This window comes from Neopsephotus bourkii, unplaced genomic scaffold (assembly GCF_033783945.1).
Source record: "Neopsephotus bourkii isolate Nb327-2 ecotype Australia unplaced genomic scaffold, CSIRO-AGI_Nbou_v1 NB_234, whole genome shotgun sequence".
Lineage (NCBI taxonomy): Eukaryota > Metazoa > Chordata > Aves > Psittaciformes > Psittacidae > Neopsephotus > Neopsephotus bourkii.
Window position 1 is genome coordinate 7118269 of NW_026900744.1, and position 26427 is coordinate 7144695.

The window sequence follows — 26427 nt, forward strand, 5'->3', positions numbered from 1 at the left end:
TGGTGGACCCCATCGGGGCACTCACCCTGTTCCGTGCTGCACCGCCACTGCTGGAAGTTGCGTCCTAGCAGGATGAAGTGCCTGACGGCTGCAGGGCGAGGGCTGGCACTCTGTCCAGGCTTATAGGGCAGGAAGGCAGAGCCACCGTGGCAGCTGCAGAGAAGAGCACCAAAGGTAGCTGACAAGTAAAGCCATGGAGGCTGGCACAGCTGATGGGCATTTGCTGGTGCCAAACAGCCCCATGACCCGTGTAACTCACCAGATCTGCTCAAACACCTTGACAGTAGTATCACTTGCCAGGGTAGTGACCAGGCTCACCACTTCCACCAGGATGGAGGACAGGAGGAAACGGGACACAATCTCCACCGAGCACTGCTGCACTGATGGGCACCCTACATGAAAGAAGTAGTGTAGGACAACCTGCCAATGCGACCCAGAGCCAAGCCCTGTGCACCTGGGCAGCAGAGAGGGCTGAGGGAGCCCCACTGCAGGCTGCTGGCCAAACAGGTCAAATTCCTGCCTTTCCAGGGACTGGGGCAGGCAGAGCTGAACAAGGACCTTATATGAAGAAGATGACAAAGGCTGAAATAACCCCTGGTTTCAGGCTGTTGTCTGAAGTGGGACCTGAACCAAACTCCCTGCATACCCTGAGCACAGCCCTATATTCCTCCCTTGTTCCCTGGCTTACTCCTCATAAGGAGGAGGAGGAGGACAGCTGCACCTTGCCAGCTGGAGGTGTGAGGATGTACAAACACTGTAGTGAGAAGTATCCAGAAAGCAGCAACAGGGCAGATACACAGACCCATATCCCACCATATGAAGGGCATCCCTCCTATTCTCTCTCCCTGCAAGACTGGGGTCTCTTGTGCAGCTTCACAGCCCCAGAGCATGTTGCAGAGGCTCACATCCTCCCTCCCTGCTACAACTGGGAGCTAAATCCCTACCCCAGCTGCTGTTGGAGTCCAGGTCTCTCCAAAGCAACTGCTGCCAAGTCCAGCTAGCTCTGGATTTGGAGGATGGCAGATTCAAATACAGGCCTTAGTGGGTTTGTTCAGATGCAGAGACACATGCCAGCACTCCTGCCGTAGCTTTGTAATGCTGATGCTGGCCATGAGACCAACTGGACTCCAGTGAGGTTTGGGGAGAGACAGGGTGCATAGCTAAGTAGAGATCAGCAAGAGATAAAGATATATGATGCTATATGAGAACTTGCCCTCAGAGCTCTGGATAGAAAGGCCCACTCCCAGCCCATCTGGAGGAGCTGGCACCTGAGACACATACCCAAATGGTTCATGAATGCCATCCACTGCTGGCAGGTTTGATTGAAGATTGGGTGCATGGTACCTACATCCCCTTCTTCCAACTGGCAGGCTCGGCGCCTGGGAAGAGAAGCACAGTTACACCCCACCAGTCAACAGCAATGAAGGCACAAAAGTCTCCAGAGCAGAGCCCGGGGAGACTCTTTTTTGGGCTGTTACAGCCCTTGAGCCATGTCCCTCTGTCAGTAGCCATAGGGGTGTCAGGTGCTGCACAGGGCTCCACAATGCAAAGAAGAGATCTCTGGCAGGGAGAAACAGCAGTGCTGCCAGCAGCACTCCAGCAACAAGGATTGAGGCTTTGTGTGTGGAAGGCAGCTCCCCTAACTGTCTGTGTAAGGGAGAAACTAGAAGGAAAGGGGATGTGGTCCAGAGGGTCGAGACACACACAGAGCCAGCAGGATGTCAGGCTGTGGAGTGATGTACAGCAGATGGAGGGGAACAACAGCCCGGATGCCTCGCCTGAAGGCTGTGCTTGCCTCTGTGCCTGTTCCAGTTCTGCTGTGGCTGTGACCCGATCCTGGCTCTGGTGCTGCTTGACACTCTCGGTCTTGTGCCGCCGCCTCGTGCGAGCCTCTTCTGGCCTCTCCAGCACAATGTCATCAGTAGTCTTGGGGCTGCCCAGCTCTGAGGACTCTGCCTTGCTCTAGGGAGAAGGAGCTAAGTGAACGCTGTGCACATGCACATCTAGGTAGTACCTTGATCCCGAAGTTCCTGCTACCAGCCTGGTCTCCCAGCACCAGCCAAATCCTTCCTTTGCATTCCTCCTGGCCTAACACCATGAGAACACACAGACCCTGCTCCCTGCTGGTCCCTCGGCAACATTACCAGCATGTCCCAGAAGCTGCGGCGTCCCAGCTTGCTCGTGGGTGTCACTGGCTCCCCAGAGCTGGACAAAGGGGCGGAGGTGAAATGCAAGGGTGGAGGACAGCTCCTGCTAGCCCCACTGGTGGCCAGGGCCAGGCCCTTGGTCTCTGACATGGTCCTCCTTAAGCCTCCTGTGAAGAGAGAGCAAATCAGACTCTCCAGAGCCTCCCACTGTGACAGTGCTGGGTGTCCCCATGTATCCCACTGTGGCTGGACAGAAGGCAGACAGCCCTCACTAACATCTAGCAAAGTGTCTTGAGGAGCACACAGACCTCTAAATACCTTTTCCAACCCTAATTTCCGTGATGCTTCTTTCCTGCACAGCACACCTTGCAGAGGAGAGAACAGCTTCCTCCCTCCCAGCCCCCAAAGCCTGAGTCCCCCAGCACAGCCCAGCTCCTGTGGGCCAGGCAGGGGCTCGAGGTGGCTGTGCTGCTCTCACCCGCAGAGCTCAGGTCCTCCAGGTCAGCAGCACCCAGGGGACAGGAGGCCTCCACACAGAGCGGGGCCGGCAGCACAAGGAACTCCATGACAGCATCGCAGAGCGCGTGGCGCAAGGCCCCGCGCAGCTTCTCCGACAGCTGCAGCAGGCTGATGTTGCCCTTCTCCCAGATATCCAGGCGCACCAGCAGGCGAGGCTCTGTGGGGAAAGGGCAGTCCTGCATGGCTCTGCATTCCCACCTTCCACAGCCTCAGAGGATGTGGAGACAGCAGGGAATCGCAGCTTGTACCCTGTTTCACTCTGTACCTGCAGGCAGGGTGCCAGTCTCTGGCTGGTGCTTGCTGACTGCTGTGAGGCTTTCGAAGTCTGTGTCCTGCAGCAGGCCCATGATAGGTGAGGAGGAAGGCAGCTTCAGAGGGTCAGGCCTCTCCCCGTGGGGCAGCGAGGTGGGGCTGCCATGCTCATCCACAAAGGTCAGGGCAATGCACGCAATCCCTGCAGGGGAGAGCCCGGACAGTCTCTGTCAACCCAGCACCAAGTACAGCTCTGCAAGTCCTGCCTACAACCTGCCACCCCGCACCTGAGACTGTCATGTCACTACTTGTGTTGCACAGTGCCACATGGCAGGCAGGGCCCACAGGAGGGGACGCAGCCAGGGGAGCAGGGGCTAGCTGTGCCTGTGGGCAGCCAGGGTAAGAAGCATGGTGTTTGGCACAGGGTGTCTCCATCACTCCAAGAATTTCTCTCCTACAAAGTCACTGCAGGTTTTGCCTTGCCCTGCAGGAGCTTCCTGGGTTGTCCACCCCCATATGCAAGGAGAAAGTTATCTCCATTTGCCCCAGGTGGGCCTTTATGCAGAGACATCCAGGATGGGGCTCACCATCCCTATCCTCTTCATAGACAGAGTACAGAGCCCAGATACTCCCTAAGAGCCCTCTCCAGGCTATGAAGGATCTTGAGTGCCTGCAGAGGAAGACTGTACACATGACACATGTTGCAGATCACACTCACAGCCCCCTCCTCACTGTACACCCATACAAGATCAGGTGCCTTCCCTGTATACTCCAACCAGCAGGACTGGAGACAAAGCAGGCTGACACCCAGTATTAGCCTGGAGTTGCTGCAGAATAAAATACAGGCTGTGCTGGTAGCCTCTCTACATTGAGCCTTGTGCACTCACAATGGGACAGTTCAGATGCAGGACAGCAGCAAGATGCTTGCTTCACAGCCTCCACAACACTGCCAAAGGGTGATGTGTCCAGATCATGGACAAAAACCTCAACTTCCCAGCCCTGCTGAGCCCATATTCTGTCCCTCTCCATCCCAGCAAGGATGGGAGTGACACCAGACTCTGCTACCACAGAGCAACCAAACTTCACCTGACTGGATCCACAGCCCTGCATGGAAGATTGGTGCCCTCCTTGTGCTGAGACACATCCAGCCCCAGCAGCCTGTGTCAAGGTCTAATCAGCAAAACAAACCACCTGCTCTCCATCATTCCTAATGAAACATAAGCACTGCAGCAAACATACACGTGCCAGATACAAGTGGGAGAGCAGTAGGATGGAAAGAGCTGCTCCCAAAGGACAGAGGTGGGCACTGAAGTCAGAGGGCAGCTCACTTGTACTCACACTGAGGAAATGACACCTATGAGCACCCCTCCATCTGAAGCTGCCTTGTGTCAAAGGTGCTCTGCAACAGCCTACAGCATGTCTCTCCCCAGACAGGCAGAGGAACAACAGTTTATCCAGCAAACAGTGGTAAAGACCATAATTTCCTAACTGTCAAAGGTAGAGGGGACCAGGTCTTTACCCAGCCCTAGCCCTCTTCAGAGCAGGGCATGGAGCCTCACACAGGGGGTCTCCCACCTCACACAGCCTCCGGCTGCAGCCAGGCAGCTCTCCAGGATGTGTGTGCCAATACAGAGGTATCAAGAGCAACAAATCCACCCCACATGGCAGTGAACATGAGCTCCACCAAGCAGACTTTACTTCTTTAAACAGTAAAGAGCACAAACTCCTCATTTGTCTGGCTTGACAGTCAGCCCCAGGCCCACCAAAATGACAGTGGATGCTCATGTCCTAATTGTAGACCAAGATGTAGTTACTCCCCTCTTCTGGAGGAATTACCCTTCAGCCTTCTCCCTCTCTGGCACGTTTCACTAACAGATCCATTCCTGTACCTTTGCTCTGCTTCGGTCTGTCTGAAGGGAAGACATAAGAGCAAATAACCACCATGTCCCATGTCCTCCTCATTCTGGGACATGTGCTCCCACAGCAGTGCTTTCAAGCAGTCCAGGTCAGCAACCACAGGAGCAGACTCCTCATTTATAGGTGCTGCCTGAGACAGAGCTGGTTTTCCAAGCAAGTACCAAGCACTCAGCACCCTGCACTGGCTCAGTCTCTTGGGGCAGAGATAATGGCTGCCCTGTCCCACCAGCACAAATTCTCACCTCCCTGCCACAGGGAACAAGGCTTCCAGACCTGTTACAGGAGCAGAGAAGCCAAAATGTAATCACGAGATCACAAGTAATAAACAGGTAAGAAACTCAAGACCTGAGCTCTATAAGAAGAGGTAAGTTTGCAAGAGCTGCCAAGAACCTTACTGCCCAACGCACTGGAGTTTGGCTACACAGTCGCCATTGCATAACATGGAGAGGTGGGGTACAAAGGCGCTATTACCTCCCATCTATGAGGGACTCTCAGACCCCTCTGATCCAGGCTCACTCCAATACAAAGTACACATCAACTGTGCCCAGCCACTCTAGCCCCTTGGTATGCAAGGGAACATCCCACCCCAGGACATAGCTACAGGGAGAGTGATGATGCTACACCCTGGAGCATAAAACCACAGCTGAAACATCATGATTCCTATCTTCCTCATGGAGGAGATGCCTGTTTGGACCTGTGGGAAAAAGGGTGCAGGATTTTGGAGTTCACTGCTCGCAAGCCAACAGGGCAGCACATGGATCCTCAGCAGCTAGGGACTGCAGAGCTGCCATCCCAGGACAGCAGGTTCTGTTTGCTCATTTATCCAGCCAGAAAGAAAAAGGAGGCTCAGCTAAATGGACATACACACATAAACACACAGAGGAGTCAGAGCTGAAGCCACAACACAAAGGAAACAAGAACAGCAGGGACCAGAGGGGCTAGGGAGCTGCACAGGAAAGGGAACAAGGGAACTGGATTAATACTTGGAGCCACAGGTGCTACCTTGGAAGTGGGAGAGTGGAAAGAGATGCTGCACAAGGTCCGACATGGTACCTACACAACAGAAGAACATTCAGATGGTGCACGAAGGGCACAAGACACACGATGGCCAGGTGACAAACCACATGGCCTGGACAAAACATGACATGACAGCCGGCTGCCCAATGGGCCCTATCCAATCCCTCCTCTAGCAGTCCACAGAAAAGAGCAAGGACACTCCCCCCACTGCCTGTTCTCAGCTACACACAGCATCCACCTACCCCTTAGCAGCAAGACTCCTGCAACAACTGTCCCTGCTCCCATCTCCAGCCCTACAGAGTCTCTGTGCCCCATGCTGCTGAGGCCTCACTGTGTTTTGCCCCACAGGTACTGTAACCTAGAGCTGCTTCCTACAGCAACAGGCAAATCTTAGCAAGTTGCTCTGTGGAAGGCATTAGCTTGCTCCACCACACGTGCTAGGGTGTGTGGTTCCCCAGGCATACATCCTACCCACTTCCCAGCCATTGGAGGAACACACTACCCCAGCACTGGACCTCCTCAGTCACCCAGAGCTCTCCAACACTGGAAGCAGCTCCCCAACACACAACCCCATACCCTGTTTCAGAAATTAATTAAACATACCTTTTCCACCAGTGCCTTGGCCACCCGGCTTGTTGTACAGATAGAGATCCTGGTCAGGGATGCTCCCACTGTGGTTGAAGTAGTGCTGAGCAAGGAATAATAGTGACAGATTAGAGAACTTGCAAAGACCCGTATGTGTGCAGAGCTCATCCCCAGACCTGTAGCAAGCAATCCAGATCTACTTAAATCACTTGCCAGCACAACCTTCATCACTGTTGGGTTAAAGTAAGACCCTAGAGCTCTATACAGTTATATGGTACTACACATCTGGCTTCACCCTTTATCTTTGCTATGGCCATGCTGACTTTTATTAACTGTGATGTTTCAGTCCTTAGACCTGAGGGAGTCATGCAAGGATCCAAGCTCAGCTTTGCAACAGGGTCTTCTCCAATTCTCTTGGGAGATGACTGTAGGCCTGAGCTTTGTGGTTCTATGTTTTGCACACCAACTGCTTGTATGAAAGCAAGGCTTGTCCAGAAACTGCTGACAGTCTTGATAAATGCCTCCAGGTTTCAGGTGTTTGTTCCTCCCTAACACTACACGGCAGAGCCGGGAACACAGTGGTTGAGCTGCCCCAGCAAACACCCCCAGCAGCAGGTAGAATTCGGGCAGACTGCTGCCTGAGCTCACAGCCCGCCTCACCTTGAAGTGGTGCTCCACATTGCTGTCTGTGTACTTTGGGGTGTGCAGGAAGATGAGCAGGTTCTGGCGCAGGTAGTAGGCCACCGCGTGGAGCCAAGGCAGGGCAGAGGGCGGCAGCGCAAAGTGCAGGACCTCTGTGGGTGGCGTTCCAGGGGGCTGGATAAACTGCAGAGAGAAGGGTTTCAAACTCAGGTGAGACCAGCAGGATACCTCGGGGCTCCGATACTGATCCAAATCAAACCAGATGGCTATGCTGTAGCAGAGTGTGGTGTTGCAAAACCCTGGCCCATAGACAGCACCCTGAGACAGATGTGGGCAGATATTCCAGGGGTACCGACAACGAGGCCCTGCTGCAAATCCCAGCAAAGAGGATCTCCCACCTACCCTGGCACCTACACAGTATGTGCCTCAGTGAATGCTAGTCTGAGCAATCACTGGAGCAGGGAACGGGGTACAATAAACTGCCTTGGCCTTCCCTGCCCTGGTGCAGGAAAGGCTGAACTAGGTCAAAAATTAGGAGTGTTATAGGCTCTGTGATGAGTGGAGCAGTGAGGTACCTCCACATCTGCTGGTGTCAGCTTGCAGTTCCGCACCAGCATCACAGTGATGATATCCAGGGTTGCCTCATCCAGGCGTCTGCGCAGCACCTTCACCAGCTCATCTGTGATCTCAGGCCCTGACAAGTAAGCAGAGGTACAAGGAGCTTTTTCACCCTATTTAGTAAGAATGACCACAGTCATCCCTTCCTGCCTGTTCCAAATGTACCCCCCTCACACTCACTTCATACAGGGAATCAATTTCTTTGGGCATCTTTTTCTACCCTTTCATGATCCCAAAGGACTACTGGTACAACAGGTAAAGACAAATGCACTCCTGCATAAGGAAAGCTGGCACAAGCCACTTTGTCTGCAGGAAGTTTCACTGCGGGCCATGGATCCTCTCCTCACATTCCCATGTAGACACAATGGAAAGTAGCTTTGGACTAAGGAAGATCAGCTTGCTCAGGAGGGAGATACCTTCCCTGCTCTTCAAGCAAAGAGGGCGGGAAACAGAGCTCTACTCCTCTGCCTTACATCAGTACAGCCCATCTGCTGCCAGGTGCCGTAACACCTACCTGCTGGGGCAACACCATGGACCATCAGCTGGATGTGCCTGTCTATCTGTCCCACGGGACGGGCAGAGTCCACGCTGCGGCAGGAAGCTGAGTCCAGAGAGGAACGAGAACCCTGGAGAAGCAAAACCATCCACATGGAAGCAGTTTCCATGTGAACTCTAGATCTGTCATTGCCCTGGGCTATCAGCAAAGTCAGCAGAACCCACGCACTGCTGCCTCACTCAACACATCTACAATGTATGTTTACCCCATATAAAATGCAGGTTGCTGGAACTACTGAGTTTCGTCTACTCCAGTGTCCAAGAGCGCCCACATGCACTCTTAGAGAACAGCAGACTCACCATTAGGTCCTCAGTGTAAATGGGCTCCTGGCTGCGTGTCAGTGCCAGTGAGCGAGATGCTGGACTTAGGACACTCTCTGTTTCCAACACCTTCCCACTGTAGGTGGTTTCAGTCAGCCTGAATACAGGAGAAAGACATGTCAGCTTCCATTCACAAGGATGACAGCATCATACCTGTACAGATCCTTCTTTGCTCTCCCCTGGGCACTTTCTGAGTATCAGACCTTAACGATATGGAGCTTGTGGAAAATTGCTCTTTGGCTCCCTTAGAAAAATCCTTTTCTCTCTCACATAAAGACTTAGCAAAGGGAGAGCAGAAGGGGCATGTCTTGATGTGACTCTAGCTCATTAGGAATCAGGTATTTGCTGCTTGGGTCACAGCAGGGTCCCTGACGCTGGGCAGACAATCCTGCCCCAAGAGCTCTCTGTCTGGTATAACACACATAACAGGGCCAGGCCAACAAGTCGCACTGGCTTCTTACCGGAGGTAGAAAACAGATTTAGTGGCACGTTCTTGGTAGACAAACATATTCTTCCTGTTCACCACCGAGAAGGCGTTGAGCACCGAGCGAAGAGCCTGGATAGCTGTGAGCAATGTGGGATGTTAGCTATCCCATGTACCCTTCTCTGGTGCACCAATCCAGCCAGAAGCCAGACTCCTGACACATAAAATGCGAGTACTGGGCTGTACTCACCTCGCGAGACCCCCATGTTGGGGCCCATCTTGAGGCGTGAATGCACATGGATGAGTGTGCTCCACACAACATCACAAGCAAAGTGCCCTGGCATGAACTGCATGGTGGCAGCCAGGTAATCCCGGGGCTGGTAGCTCTCCTCTACAGAGTAATCTACAAAGAACGTATGACATAGTTGGGTCCATAGCACGCAAGTCACCATCTTTAGTCACTCATGGGCAGGCAATAGCACTACCGTTGAGGCATGGCCAAAGCAGTGTTCATACCGTCTGTGGGCATAACGCGCTGCCTGTATGAAGTATAGGGTGTCTCACTCTTCCAGATGTCCTCCTCACTTTCTGCCACCAGCAATGAGTTGCATATGTGGCTGTCATGCAGGTCCTGCAGCAGCAAGCGCTGTAAAGAATGCAAAAAGATTGGTTCTGTTGCTTGCACAGCCCACAGAAGGTAACAAGGAGAAGGGCTTAGGGCCAGACTGAGTCCCTTTTCCTGTGATCACTAAGCTGAGACTCCACCAGCAAAAGTAGCTCCCCAGCCCCACCTCTGAGTTGGGCTCAGACCAGACAATCTCCAGAGGTCCTTTCTCATCTAAGCCATCTCATGACTGGCAGCTCTATCCCTCCCTTCTGCAGATATATTACCTGATTGACAACCCTGCAGATTTCACTGATCTTCTTCACCACCACCTGGTTAAGACTCTGGCACTCCCCTGGCTGCTCCTCTTCCGTCTCTGCTGATGCTGCCTTCTCCACACTCAGGCTGCTTTACAGGGAAGGGGAGAAAAGGGTCAGCAGAGCACCTGGAGAGTGCCTGTCCCTGTGTGCTGGGAACAGGAATGCAGTGGAGAAAGATGGCAGCTTTCCACTTATGGAGCATCAGTGTACTCCTGGAGCTCCCCACCCACAGTGGGCAGGGAGGAGACCCTGTCCAGAGATGAGTGAGTAGCAATAAGGTCCTGTACAGAGAAGCAGTGGCTGGAGGGGGGACCTTCCTTACCGTGTGTGGTAATAGACCTCTACTCGGTCCTGCTGGATTTTTATGATGAGCCAGAAATCCGGCATGAGGGGACACCTGGGTTCCTGGTCACTCATTAGTGCTTCCTCATACTCCGAGTCACTGCTTCCACCATCATAACCTGCAATGTACCCTCACTTCAGTCCTAGGTTTGGCAAGCCAGCCTCCTCCCTGGGCATGGCAGGCTCTGGGAGATCAGAGCCACTCACAAGCCCTATCTTCAGGACTCAGAGGTCACCCCAGCCCAGGCACTCTGTCCCCTCACACCCCTGCACTATGTCACTGCCAGTGCCTGGCTGCATGCTGTCAGTCACCCCATCCCAGCAGACTCACCCAGGTGGTCAGAGTCCATGCTGCCCTGGCTTGACACCAGGCTCTGCACACGGCTAGGACGCTGCTTGCTGGAGCCTGCAAGAGAAGGGAAGGGGGGTCCGATCATGAAACCATCTCTTAACTTCTTCACATACCCCACATGCTGGAGAAGAATACACCATAGGACAACCAGGCAGTGCTGGCCACTGGGAGGTAGTGCTGGGGAATGGGGCTCTCACAGGCATTCCTGGAGTCACCAGCAACTTCATGTCATTGGGGATATTGGTGTAGCAGCACAGCTTAGTACCCTGGCTACTGGTAGGCAGTGCATTGCCAACACCCTGGCAAGGAAAACAGCAACAGTGCTGGGTACCAATTCTGTTGTTTAGAGACCAGAACAGGAATAGCTGTCATGTTTTGTATGCCACAGCTGGAATCAGGCTCTTCCCTTGAAAGTTCCCAAGGCTGAGGTACACCCTGCCCACATTCACAGCTCCTACCTTCCCTGCCCTGTGTTACAGAGTCAGCCAGGCTTGCTGCAGTTGGTGTCACCAATGGTGATTTCTCACTGTTGCCCTTTTCAGACGATGAGGATGGTAGTGACTGTATGGCTGTCTCTGGAGCTGCCTCCTCCAGGGAGTCATGGCCAGGTGCTCTGCTCTGCTCAAGGCTCAGTGCTTCTCCTGGGACCTGCACACAAGTCAAGGTTACAAAAAGGACCAGAAAAACAGGCACCAAAAAACTGGTTCCATCATCCTCCTGTACCCTTTTACCTTCTGTTACCAGTGTCCCACACCTTCCCACCAACAGACCACCTCAGTGTCTCTCACCTCATCCCGAATGTGGCTGTCCCCACCTATGGGGTTTCCTGTGTCTGGCACAATGCGTGTCTCACTCTCTGGCCACCCCCAGAGACCCTGGGCTTCTTCTGCGAGGGCACAGGTTGTGTGGTGTAGCTCAGAGCCCTCTGCCTCTGCTTCACTGCTCCCCTCTTGGCCTGCCTGGCCTACGGTTGTTCTGGTGCCCCCTCCAGGTGGCTGCTGTAAGGAGGGTGTCCCTGAAGGGTTTGGAGCTGCCCGCCTGGAGTGCAGGCGGCTGATGGAGATGTAGTGGTAGTCACTGCCTTCTGCATTAAGCATGTAGCCTGGCACCACCATTCTTCTGAACTCCTGCAATACAACAAAGAATAAGCATCCTGCTAGCTAAGTATATGAAGCTGCCTCAGGATTTTTCTTTACCTCCTTGAACTTCTCCAGAGAGTGCTCAGGTCCAAAGACAAACTGGAGCAGCACCACCTCACTGTGGCAGCTGGGCCGCCCCTTGGAGTTGTAGATGTGGGTGGCCACCCGGTGCAGGATGGAGGTGCTGATGACCTGCGAGTGGCGCAGCGCAGACACAATCTCATCGTCCAGGAGCCAACGAATCTGAGCAGAGCAAGGATGCAGAGCAAGACCTACATGACCTGCATTTGCAAGGCTGCCCCAGTTCTGATCCAAGTCACAAAACCTGAGGGGAACCCCTCTCATTACTTATATCCCTCATGTCCTTCTGAATGTACCTAAGAAGAGGACCTTGGAAGAGAGCTCTGCCTGTCCCACCCCAACTCCAGTAAGAATTTAGTCAGGGTAGTCCCACACTTTTGGGGAGTACAAGGCCAACGGGCTGTGTGATACCAGCAAGGTCAGATAGTCAGTTCAGTTGATAGAAGTTATAGCTTAGAACAGGCCAGGAAGTGTGAAACAGCAGTTGTGTACTATAGCCACACTGTTCCAGTTGGAAGCAAGAAGCAGGGCAAGGGTGGTTTACCTCATTCATAGTGGCTTCAATAGCCTGCCTGTGCACTCCAGGGAGGTTGGAAAGTGCAGGGTGCCTAGGAAAGAGGAACAACAACAAAAAAAAATCAACTAGTCATTCTCACTCAAGCAGCCACCACAGCTCAGCTCCTAGGCAGCAAAAGGAACCCATGAGGGGCTTGCTACACCTGCAATCTGCAATGCCATACCTTTCATCTCCTGTGGATGGGAGCCGCTCCAAGTTGTGCATGATATCCTCATCTGAGCGGAAAGAGGATGGCTGCCCTGGAGAGCGTGTAAAGGACACGCTGCTCTCTGAAGTGCATCTGTCACAGGAGGGGAGAGCAGGCTGAGCACCAGCTTTTGAGCCAGAGAGGATAAACAGACACAAGCTCCAGAGAGGAAAAATGGAATCTCTAGACAAGATGAGCCTATCTTGTGAAAAATCTCTGTTTTCTTAGGGCTGTGTCAAGCTCTGTGAGAAGGACAATCCTGAGTCTCAGAACATGACGAGAAGCCAAAACTGGCTGACTGGGAAGGGCAGACAGAGGATGAGTGAGAGACTCTTTCCACCTACCTGTTGTGAAGAATGTCTGCATTCACAACTTCTATCTCTAGGGGCAGCGTCAGCACAAAGATGTCCAGGGTCACACAGAGGTCCCCCAAGTCAATGGTGTTCAAGCCCTGGCAGCTTTCCAGGCAGCCCAGAACTTCCCCTGAGGAGAGATCACAGACCACAGATCAAGCAACAAACAATTCTGCTTACACATACACAGTCTTGTAGCAAGAGGTGGCTGTCCCACATGCTTGGACAGGCTCAAGAAGGCCATCATTCCCCATGATCCTTTCAAACTTCCAGGACCAATCCCACAGCAAGTAGGAGACATGGTGAAAATGCCTTTGTCTGGTGCTGGGAGACCTGGAAGAGCTCTGCACAGTGAAGGCTGTTCCAGAGAGACCGCTGTTTAGGACACAGCATGTTTGTTCCAAGGGCTGCACACCCAAAAGCGACCTGAGAAGCCCTAGTGCCCTTGAGCCTCACAGCAAGGCTTGCTCTTACCTAGACAAGTTGGCAGGGACTGCACAGGCATGGAGCTGTGCTGGCTACGCAGCTTCACTGAGCAGGTAAGGTGCACAAAAAGCGGGGGCATCTCCTGCTCCAGGAACTCCTGCTCATTGAGCGAATCCCCTCCCAGGACACTGAAGGAGTCATCGTCCTGATTCACTGTGTTGGAGTCTGACAAGGAATCTGTGTCTGGGAACTCATGCTCCAGCTTCTCACGGTACTCCACCTCCAGCTCTGGGTCACTCTCAGTGGCAATGCAGCACCCAGACACAGCTCCTGTTGATACAGATTTCCGTTAGCAAGTCAGGCCCACATCCCCAGAGACAGACAAGCTCTGAAAGGCATCACCACAGCGATACTACAGACAGTTTCTTCTCCAGGACAGAGCAAGGAATCTTTACCTTCTTCAGCTGCCAGTTCTGGCTCTGATCCCTCCATGTCCTCACTGCCTTTCCTGTCTGCCTGATCCCGAGGTGCCTCTTCCTGAGATGGAAAGAGGAAGGGCAGATACTATAGCCATGCCAGGCAGCGAAGCAGGCTGCTGATGGCCCCCCGTGGGGCACAGTCTACCCATGGATCTGCCAGTCCCAAACCCAATCTGAAACCAAGCAAAGCCACTTCCCTTCACAAGGACTAGGTGCCTGCCAAAGCAATACCATGCCTACCTCTTTCTTGGCTGATGGTGGGCAATAGAAGAAATAGTGAGGATTTGATGGCACTGGCTTGAAATGTAAACTTCCAATTTCCAGGAATTTTTCCTAAAAGAGAAATCCCAACTGTAAAGCAGATATTCCACTCTACCCTCCTGCAGGAGCAATCTGAACTTCCACATTCCTCACCTGGATTATTTTATGCAGGTCAGGGTGAGCCTGGCAGGGCTGCCCAATTTCCAGTAGCGAGAGGGGAAACTCTGAGCAGCAGCTGGTGCCCACACTGCTCTTTGGCTCCTCTGTGGGGCTAGCAATGTTATGGGAGTCCTGCTCACTGTAGTCCTCCATTTCCGCACTGGCAGGTTTGGGGACAGGTCAGACAGGCATCGAAAAACAAGAGTAGTTGCATGTATTATCTACCCTGCCTGTGCCCCACCTCACAGCTCCCCACACCTCACTGGTGTAAACATGATATGACTTACACAGCCCCCACCTCTACAGCCCCAGAAACCCTCCTGCTTCCCACTAACACAGATAAGCACTTGGGCTGTCTGAAGACAGGCCAGAAGTAGGTTAACCATGCTGATCCCACTGCCAGGTATGCTACACACCCTCCCTGGGAAAGAGAGACACGTGGCTGAGTATAGCGACAAGCCTGGAGCAATCTGCATTACTGACACCCAGTCCAGGGCATGTCACAGCAAACACCACCATGCCAGCACCCCTAGTGTCTTGGCAGCACTGAGCAGAGTATAAAGCTCAGGCTCAAGCTCACTTAACAGCTCCATGACAGAATCAGTCCCTAAAACTCAGAAAAAGCAATCTGGGGAGTGGGATGTTGGTTGGTCAAAGTACTCCCCAGGTACTCTAATTAGTAATACAGATGGCATATCTGGGTGCAATGTGTCACAAGCTGTAAATCCTTCAGTAAAGATAACACAATATGCATTGGGATAGGTGATCCATAATATCTTACAAACACAGAAAAGTTCATACAGTTTCCTTTTTGGGAAAGTAGCAATTGAGGAAGGCATCTGACTTTCCAAACACTAAATGTTCTTCAAAACCACAGCCTCATCTCGATGATTTACAGTATGAGAAGAAACAGAATTTGGGATTCCCAACAAATTCACATAAAAGAACTGAGAATAGTCAAGCACAGAGAACAAAGGGCCTAAAGAGGGTGGGTTTTTTGACAGACACTAAGGTACTAAAGAGTGTATTTTCCCCTCTTTTAAGTTTCCAGAGGCAATACAAACGTTATAAATACTCTAAGGAATAGGACAGAAGTTTAGCATCAAGCATATTGCAATTCTGGCTTGATATTTCTCTTGTGACTTTTTTTCCCAGTTTCAATTAATAAAATAAACCCAAACCACTTTCTGCATTAAAAAAAAGGTAACAAGCCTGCAACAGGCAGGCAACAGCAACCTCAAATGAGTCTGAGAAACAAGTCTGAGAGTTACTTGCAGACAAACTGGCTTCCAGCTCCAGCCAGATGGGACAGTAATGAGCTAAGACTAGAAGAGAAAGCAAAAGGATGGATGTCACCAGAGATTATAAAAAGAGAGATCCTGGTGGGCATCATAACAGGTGGTTATCCCACTGGAAATATTTCTTACATGTAGCTCTGTTAGACCCCACCCTACAACATCCCTTCTAGCAGGCAGCAGAAGATGCTTGAAGAAAGATCTGCCTGGGCCCAACGCTAAGAACAGAAGCAAAACCAAGATGGAACCCTACCTTGATTCAGAGACCAAGACGCCTCTCTCCCTAGAGCTCTGTTCCTCTTCTTGCTCTATGCTACCCACTTGGAAGCTGGCTGCCTTGGTGTGCGTATGGAAATGCTGGTGACTCTCTCGGAATGAGCGGACATGGCTGCACACTGTCAGCAGGAAGTTGGTGATATCAATCTCTTGAAGCAGCTCTTCACAGTAGTCCATGGCTGTAAGTAGGTCCTGCGAGTTGATGCTGTGAGACTGCTGAAGGCTCTTGAACAGCCCTACAGATCAAACACAGAGCTTGAATGCTCCACCACAAGGATGCACCATGGGACTCAGGCAACAGCCACATATGATTTTCACCAAGTCCCAATACAGAGCTGTAGTTAGTGGAGGTGCTGGCAGGCAAGGCTCAGTGAGGATGCCTAATGCTGCATGTTAACCTGAATTTGTGCTGGACCAGAGCACTCCAGGCATCTGCCACCCTGAAGGTGAGAGGAAAACCTCAAAGAAGGGATGTCCCCTCACAGCACTTCACATGTCCAGGAACAACCTATGCAAGACCTACAGGGAATGTGCAGAAGTATCTTTAAATTACTCCTGGTGGGACAGCAGTCCCACAGCTCCTCCTTTTGCTCAGATCACAAGAAAAACAAGACATTGCTTTCTTAAAAGAAGATACAGGGTCTAGCCCCAACCCCAATCCCAGCCCTGCCTCAGCTCCCATTGCACTGTTCCTCACCTTTCACATAGCACTGGTGGGAGTGTTCCTGCAGCAGCGTGCAGTAACTCACTAACTCCTTATGCTTGTGGTCCAGCCAAGCAGTAGCAGGAGGACGTTCCAGAGACTGGGACCTGGAAAAGAGGAACCACAGCCTTCAGCTCCAGTGAAGCATATTTTAGACTATAAATGGCTCTGGCGCCAGTAAAGCAGGGCTGTAGGGTACGCACAAAGCAATGGCTGCTGTTAGGCAGAGAGGCCAAGCCAAGAGAATAAGTCAGGGCTAAAGCTAGCCTCATGTCAAGGAAGCTCCTGTTTCCTGTCTAGGAATCAAGTATGGTTGGTATTACCTGAAAAAGATGTCCCGAGGAGGACGATGTGCCCGTGGGCTGACAAGCTGCTCTCTTAACAACTCCAAAGAGCAGCTGTAGATGTAAATGGGGCAGCGAAATCGGCGGCATTCGCCTAGCTCAGACTGCGAGTTCTGGTGGCAGAAGGAGATATGCACATCCCTGCGAGAGGAGCCACCTTGCTCTCCAGGATCACGACTCACTTCTGAAAAAGAAACAATCCTGAGATAAAGGCCTTTGATGGGCTCCTCATTCCTGTTGAGATGTCACAGCCCTCACAGCAGTACCCACAGACAGGTATTCGTTTTACACTCAAACCTCAGGGGTTGTTCTCCTCACCCAGCACCCAATCACTCAACCCAGTCCTTTGGCTGCTCTGATCCTCTATTTGGGCTGTTCACCACCGCCACCACCACTTTCTGCAGCAGCACAACCCTTCATCCTCACTGCAGGCCTGGCTGACTCCACTAGGGGCTGTGTAATCAAATCCCATATACCTTTAGAGCTGTGCTCCCCTCCCTAGGATAATGTGTCGCTCGTAGCGCCAGTATGGATCATGACACAAGAGTCACTGATTTTCCAGTGCAGTCCAGTACTGCCATTCCTAGTACATTCTATTTACCTGCAACCTCCTTGCCCAGCAGGAGACAGCCTTGGGCCATAGGCATTCAGCTCACATTATACTCCCTCCATGAACATCATGAAAGCTGGTTGAGGCTTCGCTGTACCCCTTGCCCTGACTCTGACACTGCTGACTGCATGGCAGATAGAATCATAGAATGGTTAGGGTTGGAAAGGACCTTAAGATCATCAAGTTCCAATCCCCCTGCCATGGGCAGGGACACCTTGCTCTAAACCATATCACCCAAGGCCTTGTCCAACCTGACCTTGAACACTGCCAGGGATGGAGCATTCACAACCTCCTTGGGCAACCTATTCCAGTGCCTCGCCACTCTAACAGGAAAGAATGTCCTCCTTATATCCAATCTAAACTTCCCCTGTTTAAGTTTTAACCCATTACCCCTTGTCCTGCTACTACGGTCCCTAATGAAGAGTCCATCCCCAGCATCCCTATAGGCCCCAAATGATGGCTGACAGTCTGCAGCAGCCTGTTATTCTTCCTACCTCAATCTGTTCAACAGTGTGCTCAGGAATAGCAAGGACACTGATACTTTAGCAAGGTGCTATCCTGAGGGTAGTACCGTGGGCTGGCGTTACGCTGAGGGTAGGTAATGGCACTGCAGCATCCCCTTCTTCAGCCTCATCCTTGACTTGCTCTGCACAGACAGGTCCCAGGGTGTCCTCCCCAGACTGACTCTCATCTTTTGGAGGTTTGTCTAATCCACAAGCCATGAGCTTCTGTACATCTGGAAGAAAACAAACTAAAACCACCCTCTGTCCAGTGAGAACAGTTTAACCCTTCTACGTTCTCAAGAGCGCAAATGTCCCTGCTACCTCTTTATGTGTATATGAGCAGCTCCAGAGAGTACTTCCAGCAAAGCCTAGCAGCCTTCACCAGCAGCTCAGTAGAAGCCAGATCAGTGCCAAAGCCCAAAAGCAGGGACTCTCCCAGACCATCCCATTAGCAGTCTCCTTACTCTATTCATTAACAGCCCTACTAGGAAAATTGCCCAATGGCTGCAGCCAGCAAACAGCTCAAAGCTACATCCCCTGCCTGAAAACAGTATGTGGGCAGGACCACGTCCAAGGAGAGAAAAGCACTGCATGCAGCACTTGGCACTACTCTATTATTGTTCATATAGTGCAAAAAGGCTGGGTCTAGACTCTGCTGCTCAATAATCTGTCCATCCTACCAGAGCTGATTCTGCTTTTGCTGTCTTCCTGAGGAGGCACTGAGGACTGCTCCTCCTCTCACTCCGCACAGCAGGCAGGCTCACCTGAGAAGGTGGCTGGCAGGAAGGTGAGGAAGACATGCTGCGTGTTGACCAGCTTGGCATAACACCGCCACTGTGGGGGAAACGGCCCCGTTGCATCACTCAGGGTCACATCATCCTCAGGCAGGTCTGTGTTGCCAAGGCTCTGATGAAAGAGCAGAAGCTGGATAAACTCATAGCACAGGCTTACCTTGAGGCAGGTAGAAACACACAGAGCAGGTTTCTTCATGACTGCCAGCTGGCACAGCACAGAAATCACCCAGGCCACCCCCTGCACCATTCTGAGAGCAGCCTGGCACCAGGAACAGAGCACACAGTCAGGAAATGCTTAGCCAGCTTTGCTGGAGCCAGTTCTGACCTATAAGCAGTGATTGCCCATGGTTTCTGAGCAATCTGCAGCACAGCACCAGTGCTGCTCTAACAGGCTAGGCCCATGGTGACTGCAACTATCCAAACAGCTACAAGATTCCTCCCTGACTTCAGCTGCAGGCTACAGCTCAAACTGCTGCCAGGCACAAGTCAAACAACAGCCTTTCAATCTGTTCTCAACCCTTCCACTAACTCTCCTGCTCTTCAACAGCTGCTGCCTTGCCTTCAGAAGAGGCTCAAGAGAGGGACAGCAGCATAGCAGTACCTGCAGAGTACTTGTGGAGCCAGTCATATCCCTGGTACCATTGCTGCCAACAAGATGATAGGATGCAGAAGCATCCTGCTGCTCCAGGGTCCCAGAGGCTTTCAGGCTTTCTTCTGAAATGGAGCACAGAGAAAACAATCTGAGAAACACCAGTGGAGGAAAAGTGTTGAGAAAGCAAGGCCATGCTCCTGGCCCTTACCTCTGATCACAGGGAGTGTGAAGGGGGGTTGATGACCATCACGATCCCGTTGCAGAACCTGCTCCATGAAAGCCACATGATCAGCATCAGCCATGGGGATCTCCCGGTCACTGAGGTCATGCTGCAGGCAGCCATGGAAGAGGTTTAGTAGCATTTCATTGGGCACAAACGAAGAGTCCTTGGTCACCTCCTCATTCTCTGCTCCAAAACAGAACCATGTTCAGCAACAGCATCTCCCCAGCCACCACTTGCCCAGGCCCCCAGCAGACAGCTCTTTACAAAGTGGCACTTCCACACAGCCAGGAGTTTCCCCCCACACCTCTGCAAGGCTGACTTGGAGGGTGTTGAGGAAGCCCTGGAGTTCCAGCTTCATCATCACTAGCTACCTTGCACTGACTCACCCTGCCACTGTAACTGTTCTGGAGATGTTTGGGGCTCCAGACAAGAAGCCACCACTACACAGCAACAGTCTAAGTTTAATGTTCTCAAAAGAAACTTTTCCAAAACTATCATCCCAAGACAGCAATATCCCTGGGACAGCTCTGGGGCTGCAGAAATGGGTAGAACAGCACTGAGCTACTGCAAGAGGCATGGCAGCTCTCACATGCCTGCTATCCCTGAAGACAAGCACACAAAGGAGTCTGCTCATAGCCATGGAGAGAGAAAGGGAGGAGGAAGGTGGTGAAGAAGTACTTACCTTTTGTCAGCATCAGGAAGAACATTTCAACCTGCTGGCACCTGGGCAACAGCTTCATGAGGTTGAACTGGAATGGGATCTCATGCACTCGAAAACCAGCCCCCATGTCTGGATCTGCAACAAGAACTGGAAATGTAATATACTGGTGGGCACCACATAGCTCTGTCTCCCAGGCCACCTCCAAATGAGAGGCACTAGCCCTAAATGCAGTGCAGTCAGCACAAGTGAAGGTACACATCAACACCAACCCAATTCCCTCTGCTCAGGAGGGCAAAGGGATACAAATAATGAAAGTGGGTGAAAAGCAAAGCCTCATGGAGGCTGCAGCAGGTTGTGAACTACGTACAGTGAGGTACCTCACTGTAAGAGTCCCCTGGGCTTATTTCCACCTTCATATAAGAATGTACAGCAAGACACCCCAAGACTTTACACAGCTTGAGCACGGAGCTGCCAGAGGACAAAACCAGAACATCAGTGTTGCAGGTAATATGGATGAAGAGCAGTGACTACCCTGGGAGCCAGAGGTAGCCCGAATTACCAACAAAGTCAGGGACAAGGATGCCCCTGCTTTGGGGGAGATCTCCCATCTGACAGGCTCTGCACATCCCTGCAGGCATCTCCCCTCCTTTTCCTCAGGGAAGGAGTCTCTGCTGTTCAGGCCTTGAGCTTTCCTGGCCCTCTCCACAGGGACAGTGATATGACCCAGTACGGTTCCCTCAGGTCCTGCCCTCAGTTTCTGGGTTGGCCCTGACTCTCTCAAATGCACACAGTGTCTGCTACGTTATTCACTGCAAGGCAAGCAAATAAAAGATCTAGGATGAAGTGAACTAGTGACAAGAAAGCAAACATAGTGAGGTTCTGGAAGAGGTTGCCTGACAGGGGTGAACCTTCCACATACTCTTGGAGGTCTCAGTGAACTATGTTAATCATGTCAGATCAGATGCTTCCATCTGCTCTGGAAGTCAGCCCCTCTCACACAGTTACAGAACTATTGAGGTTGGAAAGGACCTCTGCAGGTCATCTGGTCCAACCTTCCTACTCATGCAGGGTCACCCCTCCAGCCTTGGCACAAAGTCTCAGTGCTATTTTGGCCTTCCAAAAATGAAGCCATTTCTCTAGCAGCTGAGCACAAGTGCAAAGGTGACCCACAGCCATCAAACTCTAGAAAGTTGTGGTCAAAATACCTGTTCCACTTTCCAGAAAACTTTAATGGACCCTGAAACACTCAGAGCCTAGCTACTTCTTCCTCCATCAGACCTGCTAGGACATACATGCTGGACTCACCTTCAGTAGTTTTGGTCTCTGAAGGAGGGCAGACCCATTCCTTGTTCTGGCACAACTGGCTGATGTACTCGAAGGTCAGCATGGTGGCAATGCACGCAAGGTCCCGGGGATAGAGCTGCAATAAGCAGTCAAGGCTCAGTTGTACAAAGCAGAATTATCACCCCGAAATGCAGAAGAAAACAGTCTAGAAGCAAGGAGAGGAGGCACCCATAATCCCATCCCCTGACTTGCCCTGTCTCATTGCTCCCTCCTTCTCCACCAGCCCTTTAGCCTCTCTTTTGCCTTGTTCAGGAGGTGCATTGGCAGTGCTGTCTGCGATCCCAGCTTTGGTTCAGCTTGCTTCCTCCAATGGAATTGGCTTTTGACAAAGTAATCTGTATGTTCCCACCTATCCCAGAGCAGCACTACATCTACAGCCCTGCAATCCAGAAACCTTTCCTGTCCAGTAGGCCAATTCTATTAACAGCATTCTCATCTCTTTTGGCCCTCAATAACTGACCTGCAGTGTTGCAATGCACTTGCAATACACCCTTCTCCCACCACAAAAGGGTCCATGCCCCTACCCCTTCAGAGACTCACCGCTTTAGGTATTTTCTGGTAAGGCAAGCCATTGAGGTGCTTCCAGTTCTCAGCAGTACTGTGGACATGGCCACTCTGCGGCTCTACCCAGCACTCAGTGACCAGGTTCAGTTCTGTGTCCACCTCAATGGCCTCTACCTCTGTATCATTGTCATCATCTGTGGAAAAGCTGGAGAAAAGGCATAAGGCAAGTCCTGCAAGATGGCATAGAGCAAGCAGCCCACTGTAGCTCCTCTCAGAGCTGTGAGATCAGCCACACAAATCCTGGGTTTGCAGGGAAAGCCCGAGCTAACTGATAATCAACCTGTGACGGCTTGTTGTTGGTACTCCCCACACTGCTTGCAAAGGGCAAGTCTGAAGCCATGACTCCACTGCCAACCCTTCCTGGGAGCAGGGCAACAACCTCACCTGTCCTTGGTGGAGGTGGAGTGGGGTGGGAAGAGGATGTACTGGACGACAGAGGTGTGCTTCTCCCTGCCACTGCTGCTCTCGCTTGTGCCATCGATCTGGAGGGGAGACACTGCATCAGCCTGGCCAGCAGCAACAGTATGCATGTACCCAGTGCTGCCTTGCATAACACAGCCCACCACCCAGCTCCACTAGCAGCAGTCTCAGCCCCAAGAATCCCTCCAGCACAGCAAAGCAGCTCTTTAACTGCAGATGAATATAGGAAAATGCCCAACCCACAAGCTGCTTTACTTCAAGGGAGAAGGCAGGTCTCCCTGAATGTGTCAAGGGCTTGTGCTAGAAGTGGATGGGAAACCCCATTACAGGAAGGTGAATCCACCTCAGAAGAAGCAATGAAGGATTGTGTCCACACTACAGCACTCAGGCTCACCTGTATGGGCAGCTCTAGCACCATGTTGATAATTCCATCCCCACTGGATGCAAAGTGGAAACCCTCCGACAGACGAACCCTGGCAACAGAGACATGGAGGGCTTCTCTACCCATCCTGCAAGCTTAAAATGCAGGAATGACTGTACCCTTCACCCCGTAACACCTTCCTTTCCAAGACAGGAAGCTATACAGAGAATGGGGAGATGCAACTCTTTGCACAGGACAGCCTGTGTGAAGACCAGCATACTCCGGACACAGTAACACCTCTTGCCCTTTTGTATGATTTCCAGGACCATCCTTTTTCTCAACTTTGGCTACAGAACTGGGTAAAGCAGTGGCCCAAGTAGCTCTAGAAGCTGTGTACAGGACCAAAACCCTCTGCATGGCATATTCAGCTGTTACTTATAGTAAGGTCCCAGATTCACCCTGCTTTCTCTGCATCCCCAGGATCAGCTGGAGAAAGCACCCCCATTCAGCTGTGCAACTTACTCTGTGAGTGTAGAAAGGAGCTGGGCTACAGCAGTGATGGGCACAGCTGGTGCCAGCCCTGACTGGACACTCCAGATCCAACGCTGGTGATAGAAGTAGCGGGACAGTGAGGCCAGGGTGGAAGAGGCAGTACGATTTGCCACCATAGTGAGTGGGCCAGACACCGGGGGATGCTCCAGGTTGAGAATAAATGGGGCTCGATAGTCAGAAGGCAGCTTTTCATACCTAGGAGAGGGCAGAAGTGTGGTTCACCGGGGTGGAAAGAAAGTTCTGCTCAGGGCCAGAGCTCTCTAGATTCACAGCCCACTTGCTGGGCCTAGGACACAGCCCTGCAGCAGCAGAACATGACTAGCCCAGCAGAGGATCCTGCTCAGACAGCAGTAACCAAACTTACTTTTGCATCATATTAGTTAGGAGTAACAAATCTGCATGTCACAGCCCTCCCAGACCAGAGCTGCCATTCCCAGCCACACAACCCAAACCCACCCCAACAAGCACTGGATTCATGGCACTCCCATCTTGCAACTGGCAGCACCAGACACACACCCTCCTCTCTTCCACTTCCCAGGGCAAGGAGGCTGTGCTGATGGCCTGCATCTCCATCACTACCTGATGAGTAGCTTCTCCAAAGGTTTGTGAAGCACAACAAGGCAGGGTCTGTCTGAGAGGGCTGACTGGGCCCCAGCCACTGGTGGAGACTTGGATGGAGAACTACTGCCAAATGTTTTCCTCTTTGCTTTTGGAGTTGCCTCCTTGCTCTGGACCCTGTGGGGAAAGCGCAGCTGCAAGATTCGGTCCCGTAACTCCTCCACTATCTGTCATGGCAAAAGCAAAAAGTAAATGTGACCACCTTTGTCTGGAGACATAAGATAGTCAAAATAAGCTTCCAGAACAATAGCCTGGCTAGAAGGAAGAAAACACTCCTTAAATATACAGATAGGTAGGCTGAGAAAGTTGGGGCTGTTCAGACTGGAGAAGAGAAGGCTGCGTGGAGACCTCATAGCAGCCTTTCAGTATCTGAAGGGAGCCTATAGGGATGCTGGGGAAGGACTCTTTATTAGGGACCGTAGTGATAGGACAAGGGGTAATGGGTTAAAACTTAAAAAGGGGAAGTTTAGATTGGATATAAGGAGGAAATTCTTTCCTGTTAGGATGGTGAGGCACTGGAATAGGTTGCCCAGGGAGGTTGTGAATGCTCCATCCCTGGCAGTGTTCAAGATCAGGTTGGACGAAGCCTTGGGTGGCACGGTTTAGTGTGAGGTGTCCCTGCCCATGGCAGGGGGGTTGGAACTAGATGATCTTAAGGTTCTTTCCAACCCTAACAATTCTATGATTCTATGAGTTAAAGGTCATTATACTTCTGAGGCACCAGCAAGACCAAGATCAAGACAATACAAGGCTCTTGGGTGATTAAGACATTTTAACAACTACAGATATTTTTAAAAGCAAACGAAAGGACCATAAAAACCTCAGAGACTATTTCAAGGCTGAAGAAGTTGCCTTCTATAACTCTGATGAAAAACAAACTAATTGCATGCCAGCTCCTCCACAGAAGCAGTCTGAGTAGCCACCCTCATTCCTCCCCTCCTCCGCTCCTTAAGAGCCTTCAGTAAATGTAAACTAGTACATATAAGACAGAGACAGACTGTTCCCACAGCTGATGCGCTCCCCCACTATCACATTCATGGGTTAAATCTTTATGGTAAAAGGTTTCAAGGGCTTAGGTTAGTTTTTAGGTTAATATTTTCTAAGATACTTTCAAAATGACTTCCCAATTACATTTTTTAGCTTCCAGCAGCTCTGGATATGGTTCGACTAGGTTTCTTTTGATGATCTTCATTCAGCTCGTTTTAATTTCCATTACCATCGTAGGCAAACAGTAGAACAGCAGCTCTCCATCTCTCTTCTCAACACTATTTCAGCAACTTTTCCCATCATTATTATGCCTTTTTCAAGGAAAGTAGTGTCCCCAGGCCAAAATATTAAGCAGAGCTCTTTTCTGCACCACAATGCCACTTGGGTTCCCTTCACGGTTTCATACCAGTAACACAGAATCACTGATGGGTGTTAAAGCTCCAAAATCTAAGATGCACTGTTCTGCAGTTATCAATACTGGCTTCCAGCTAGCATGATGCTGCTTAGGTGTCCACAAAGCACACAGGTTGTAAGGGCAGAGAAAAACCAAACAGCTTTGTGCCACCTGCAGATTTTCCCAGCTCACTACCTCCTACCTTTCCACAGATGAGTTCCCAAACCTTTGACTACTAAAAGACTGGGAAAAAAAACCAAAACAGCTTCTGCATTGATGAGAGTAGAGCACTTTTTCCACAATTTCCTTGATTTACTCCCTAAAACAGCTTCTGACACCCTATCCCTACTCTAGTTCTACAGTGTGCTATGGAGTCTCACTAAAAGCCTTCTGGAAGTCAGACTGTATCATGTGCTCTCCCTCACTTAAACACTGGAAATTTGAATAGCTCAACAGGAAAACCCCTTCCCCTTAAACAAGGAGGGCTGAGTTCTGCTGCCACCCTCCACACTGGGTAATAGTACATCAGCCCTATGGCAGGCAAAAAAAAAAGTAAAATAAGAAAAAGGTGTGCATTATACAATTTATGATCTACATACAGCTTCTGCTGCAATGATCTGGAGCTTGCCCAGAGCTGCAGGGTATGGTGCCTGTCTTACACCTTCTTCATGAGACAGGTAATAACTTACACTGGCCAGAGGAAACTCCTTCACAAAACCTGTGACTTGGCATTACCAGCCCCCCTGTTGGCCCAGCAACCAGTGCCCAAATCCTGGATCCCCTAAAGACATGAAACTGCAGATCCTCCAGAGTGTCAGAGCATTTAGTGTTACTTGGGTTCATAATGTCAGAACGAAATGGTCCTTCCCATGTTTGTCAGCTTCTCCTCAAACTATTCTAACACTAAGG

The 26427-nt window shown here is 51.3% G+C and overlaps 1 protein-coding gene across 17 annotated transcripts in view; it reads right to left on the reverse strand.

Annotated features, from left to right (window-relative positions):
* The window catches only part of SZT2 (SZT2 subunit of KICSTOR complex), a 58749-nt gene that overhangs the window by 14968 nt on the left and 17354 nt on the right, over nucleotides 1-26427 (reverse strand). For 11 of the 17 annotated variants that reach the window (XR_009724169.1, XM_061345076.1, XM_061345074.1 and 8 more), the window contains 42 exons: nucleotides 24099-24304; nucleotides 23490-23714; nucleotides 23001-23079; nucleotides 22571-22668; nucleotides 22163-22331; nucleotides 21584-21698; nucleotides 20300-20425; nucleotides 19603-19800; nucleotides 19404-19516; nucleotides 18773-18914; nucleotides 18077-18241; nucleotides 16875-17079; nucleotides 16546-16658; nucleotides 15826-16084; nucleotides 14272-14437; nucleotides 14098-14190; nucleotides 13834-13915; nucleotides 13427-13708; nucleotides 12944-13082; nucleotides 12576-12692; nucleotides 12380-12443; nucleotides 11812-11997; nucleotides 11404-11742; nucleotides 11074-11263; nucleotides 10595-10669; nucleotides 10244-10382; nucleotides 9889-10009; nucleotides 9514-9643; nucleotides 9248-9400; nucleotides 9035-9137; nucleotides 8553-8670; nucleotides 8212-8323; nucleotides 7655-7773; nucleotides 7098-7262; nucleotides 6456-6540; nucleotides 2932-3120; nucleotides 2626-2823; nucleotides 2145-2314; nucleotides 1796-1962; nucleotides 1282-1379; nucleotides 260-392; nucleotides 26-153 (listed from right to left, as the gene is read on the reverse strand). Coding sequence is in view for 16 of the 17 variants with exons in the window: in XM_061345076.1 (XP_061201060.1) it covers nucleotides 26-153; nucleotides 260-392; nucleotides 1282-1379; nucleotides 1796-1962; nucleotides 2145-2314; nucleotides 2626-2823; nucleotides 2932-3120; nucleotides 6456-6540; nucleotides 7098-7262; nucleotides 7655-7773; nucleotides 8212-8323; nucleotides 8553-8670; nucleotides 9035-9137; nucleotides 9248-9400; nucleotides 9514-9643; nucleotides 9889-10009; nucleotides 10244-10382; nucleotides 10595-10669; nucleotides 11074-11263; nucleotides 11404-11742; nucleotides 11812-11997; nucleotides 12380-12443; nucleotides 12576-12692; nucleotides 12944-13082; nucleotides 13427-13708; nucleotides 13834-13915; nucleotides 14098-14190; nucleotides 14272-14437; nucleotides 15826-16084; nucleotides 16546-16658; nucleotides 16875-17079; nucleotides 18077-18241; nucleotides 18773-18914; nucleotides 19404-19516; nucleotides 19603-19800; nucleotides 20300-20425; nucleotides 21584-21698; nucleotides 22163-22331; nucleotides 22571-22668; nucleotides 23001-23079; nucleotides 23490-23714; nucleotides 24099-24304 (6274 nt within the window). In the remaining variant the exon portion in view is untranslated. Of the gene's footprint in view, nucleotides 1-25; nucleotides 154-259; nucleotides 393-1281; nucleotides 1380-1795; nucleotides 1963-2144; nucleotides 2315-2625; nucleotides 2824-2931; nucleotides 3121-6455; nucleotides 6541-7097; nucleotides 7263-7654; nucleotides 7774-8211; nucleotides 8324-8552; nucleotides 8671-9034; nucleotides 9138-9247; nucleotides 9401-9513; nucleotides 9644-9888; nucleotides 10010-10243; nucleotides 10383-10594; nucleotides 10670-11073; nucleotides 11264-11403; nucleotides 11743-11811; nucleotides 11998-12379; nucleotides 12444-12575; nucleotides 12693-12943; nucleotides 13083-13426; nucleotides 13709-13833; nucleotides 13916-14097; nucleotides 14191-14271; nucleotides 14438-15825; nucleotides 16085-16545; nucleotides 16659-16874; nucleotides 17080-18076; nucleotides 18242-18772; nucleotides 18915-19403; nucleotides 19517-19602; nucleotides 19801-20299; nucleotides 20426-21583; nucleotides 21699-22162; nucleotides 22332-22570; nucleotides 22669-23000; nucleotides 23080-23489; nucleotides 23715-24098; nucleotides 24305-25353; nucleotides 25529-26427 lie in introns of those variants that run through there. The other 6 variants (XM_061345082.1, XM_061345071.1, XM_061345081.1 and 3 more) reach the window with 5 other exon arrangements.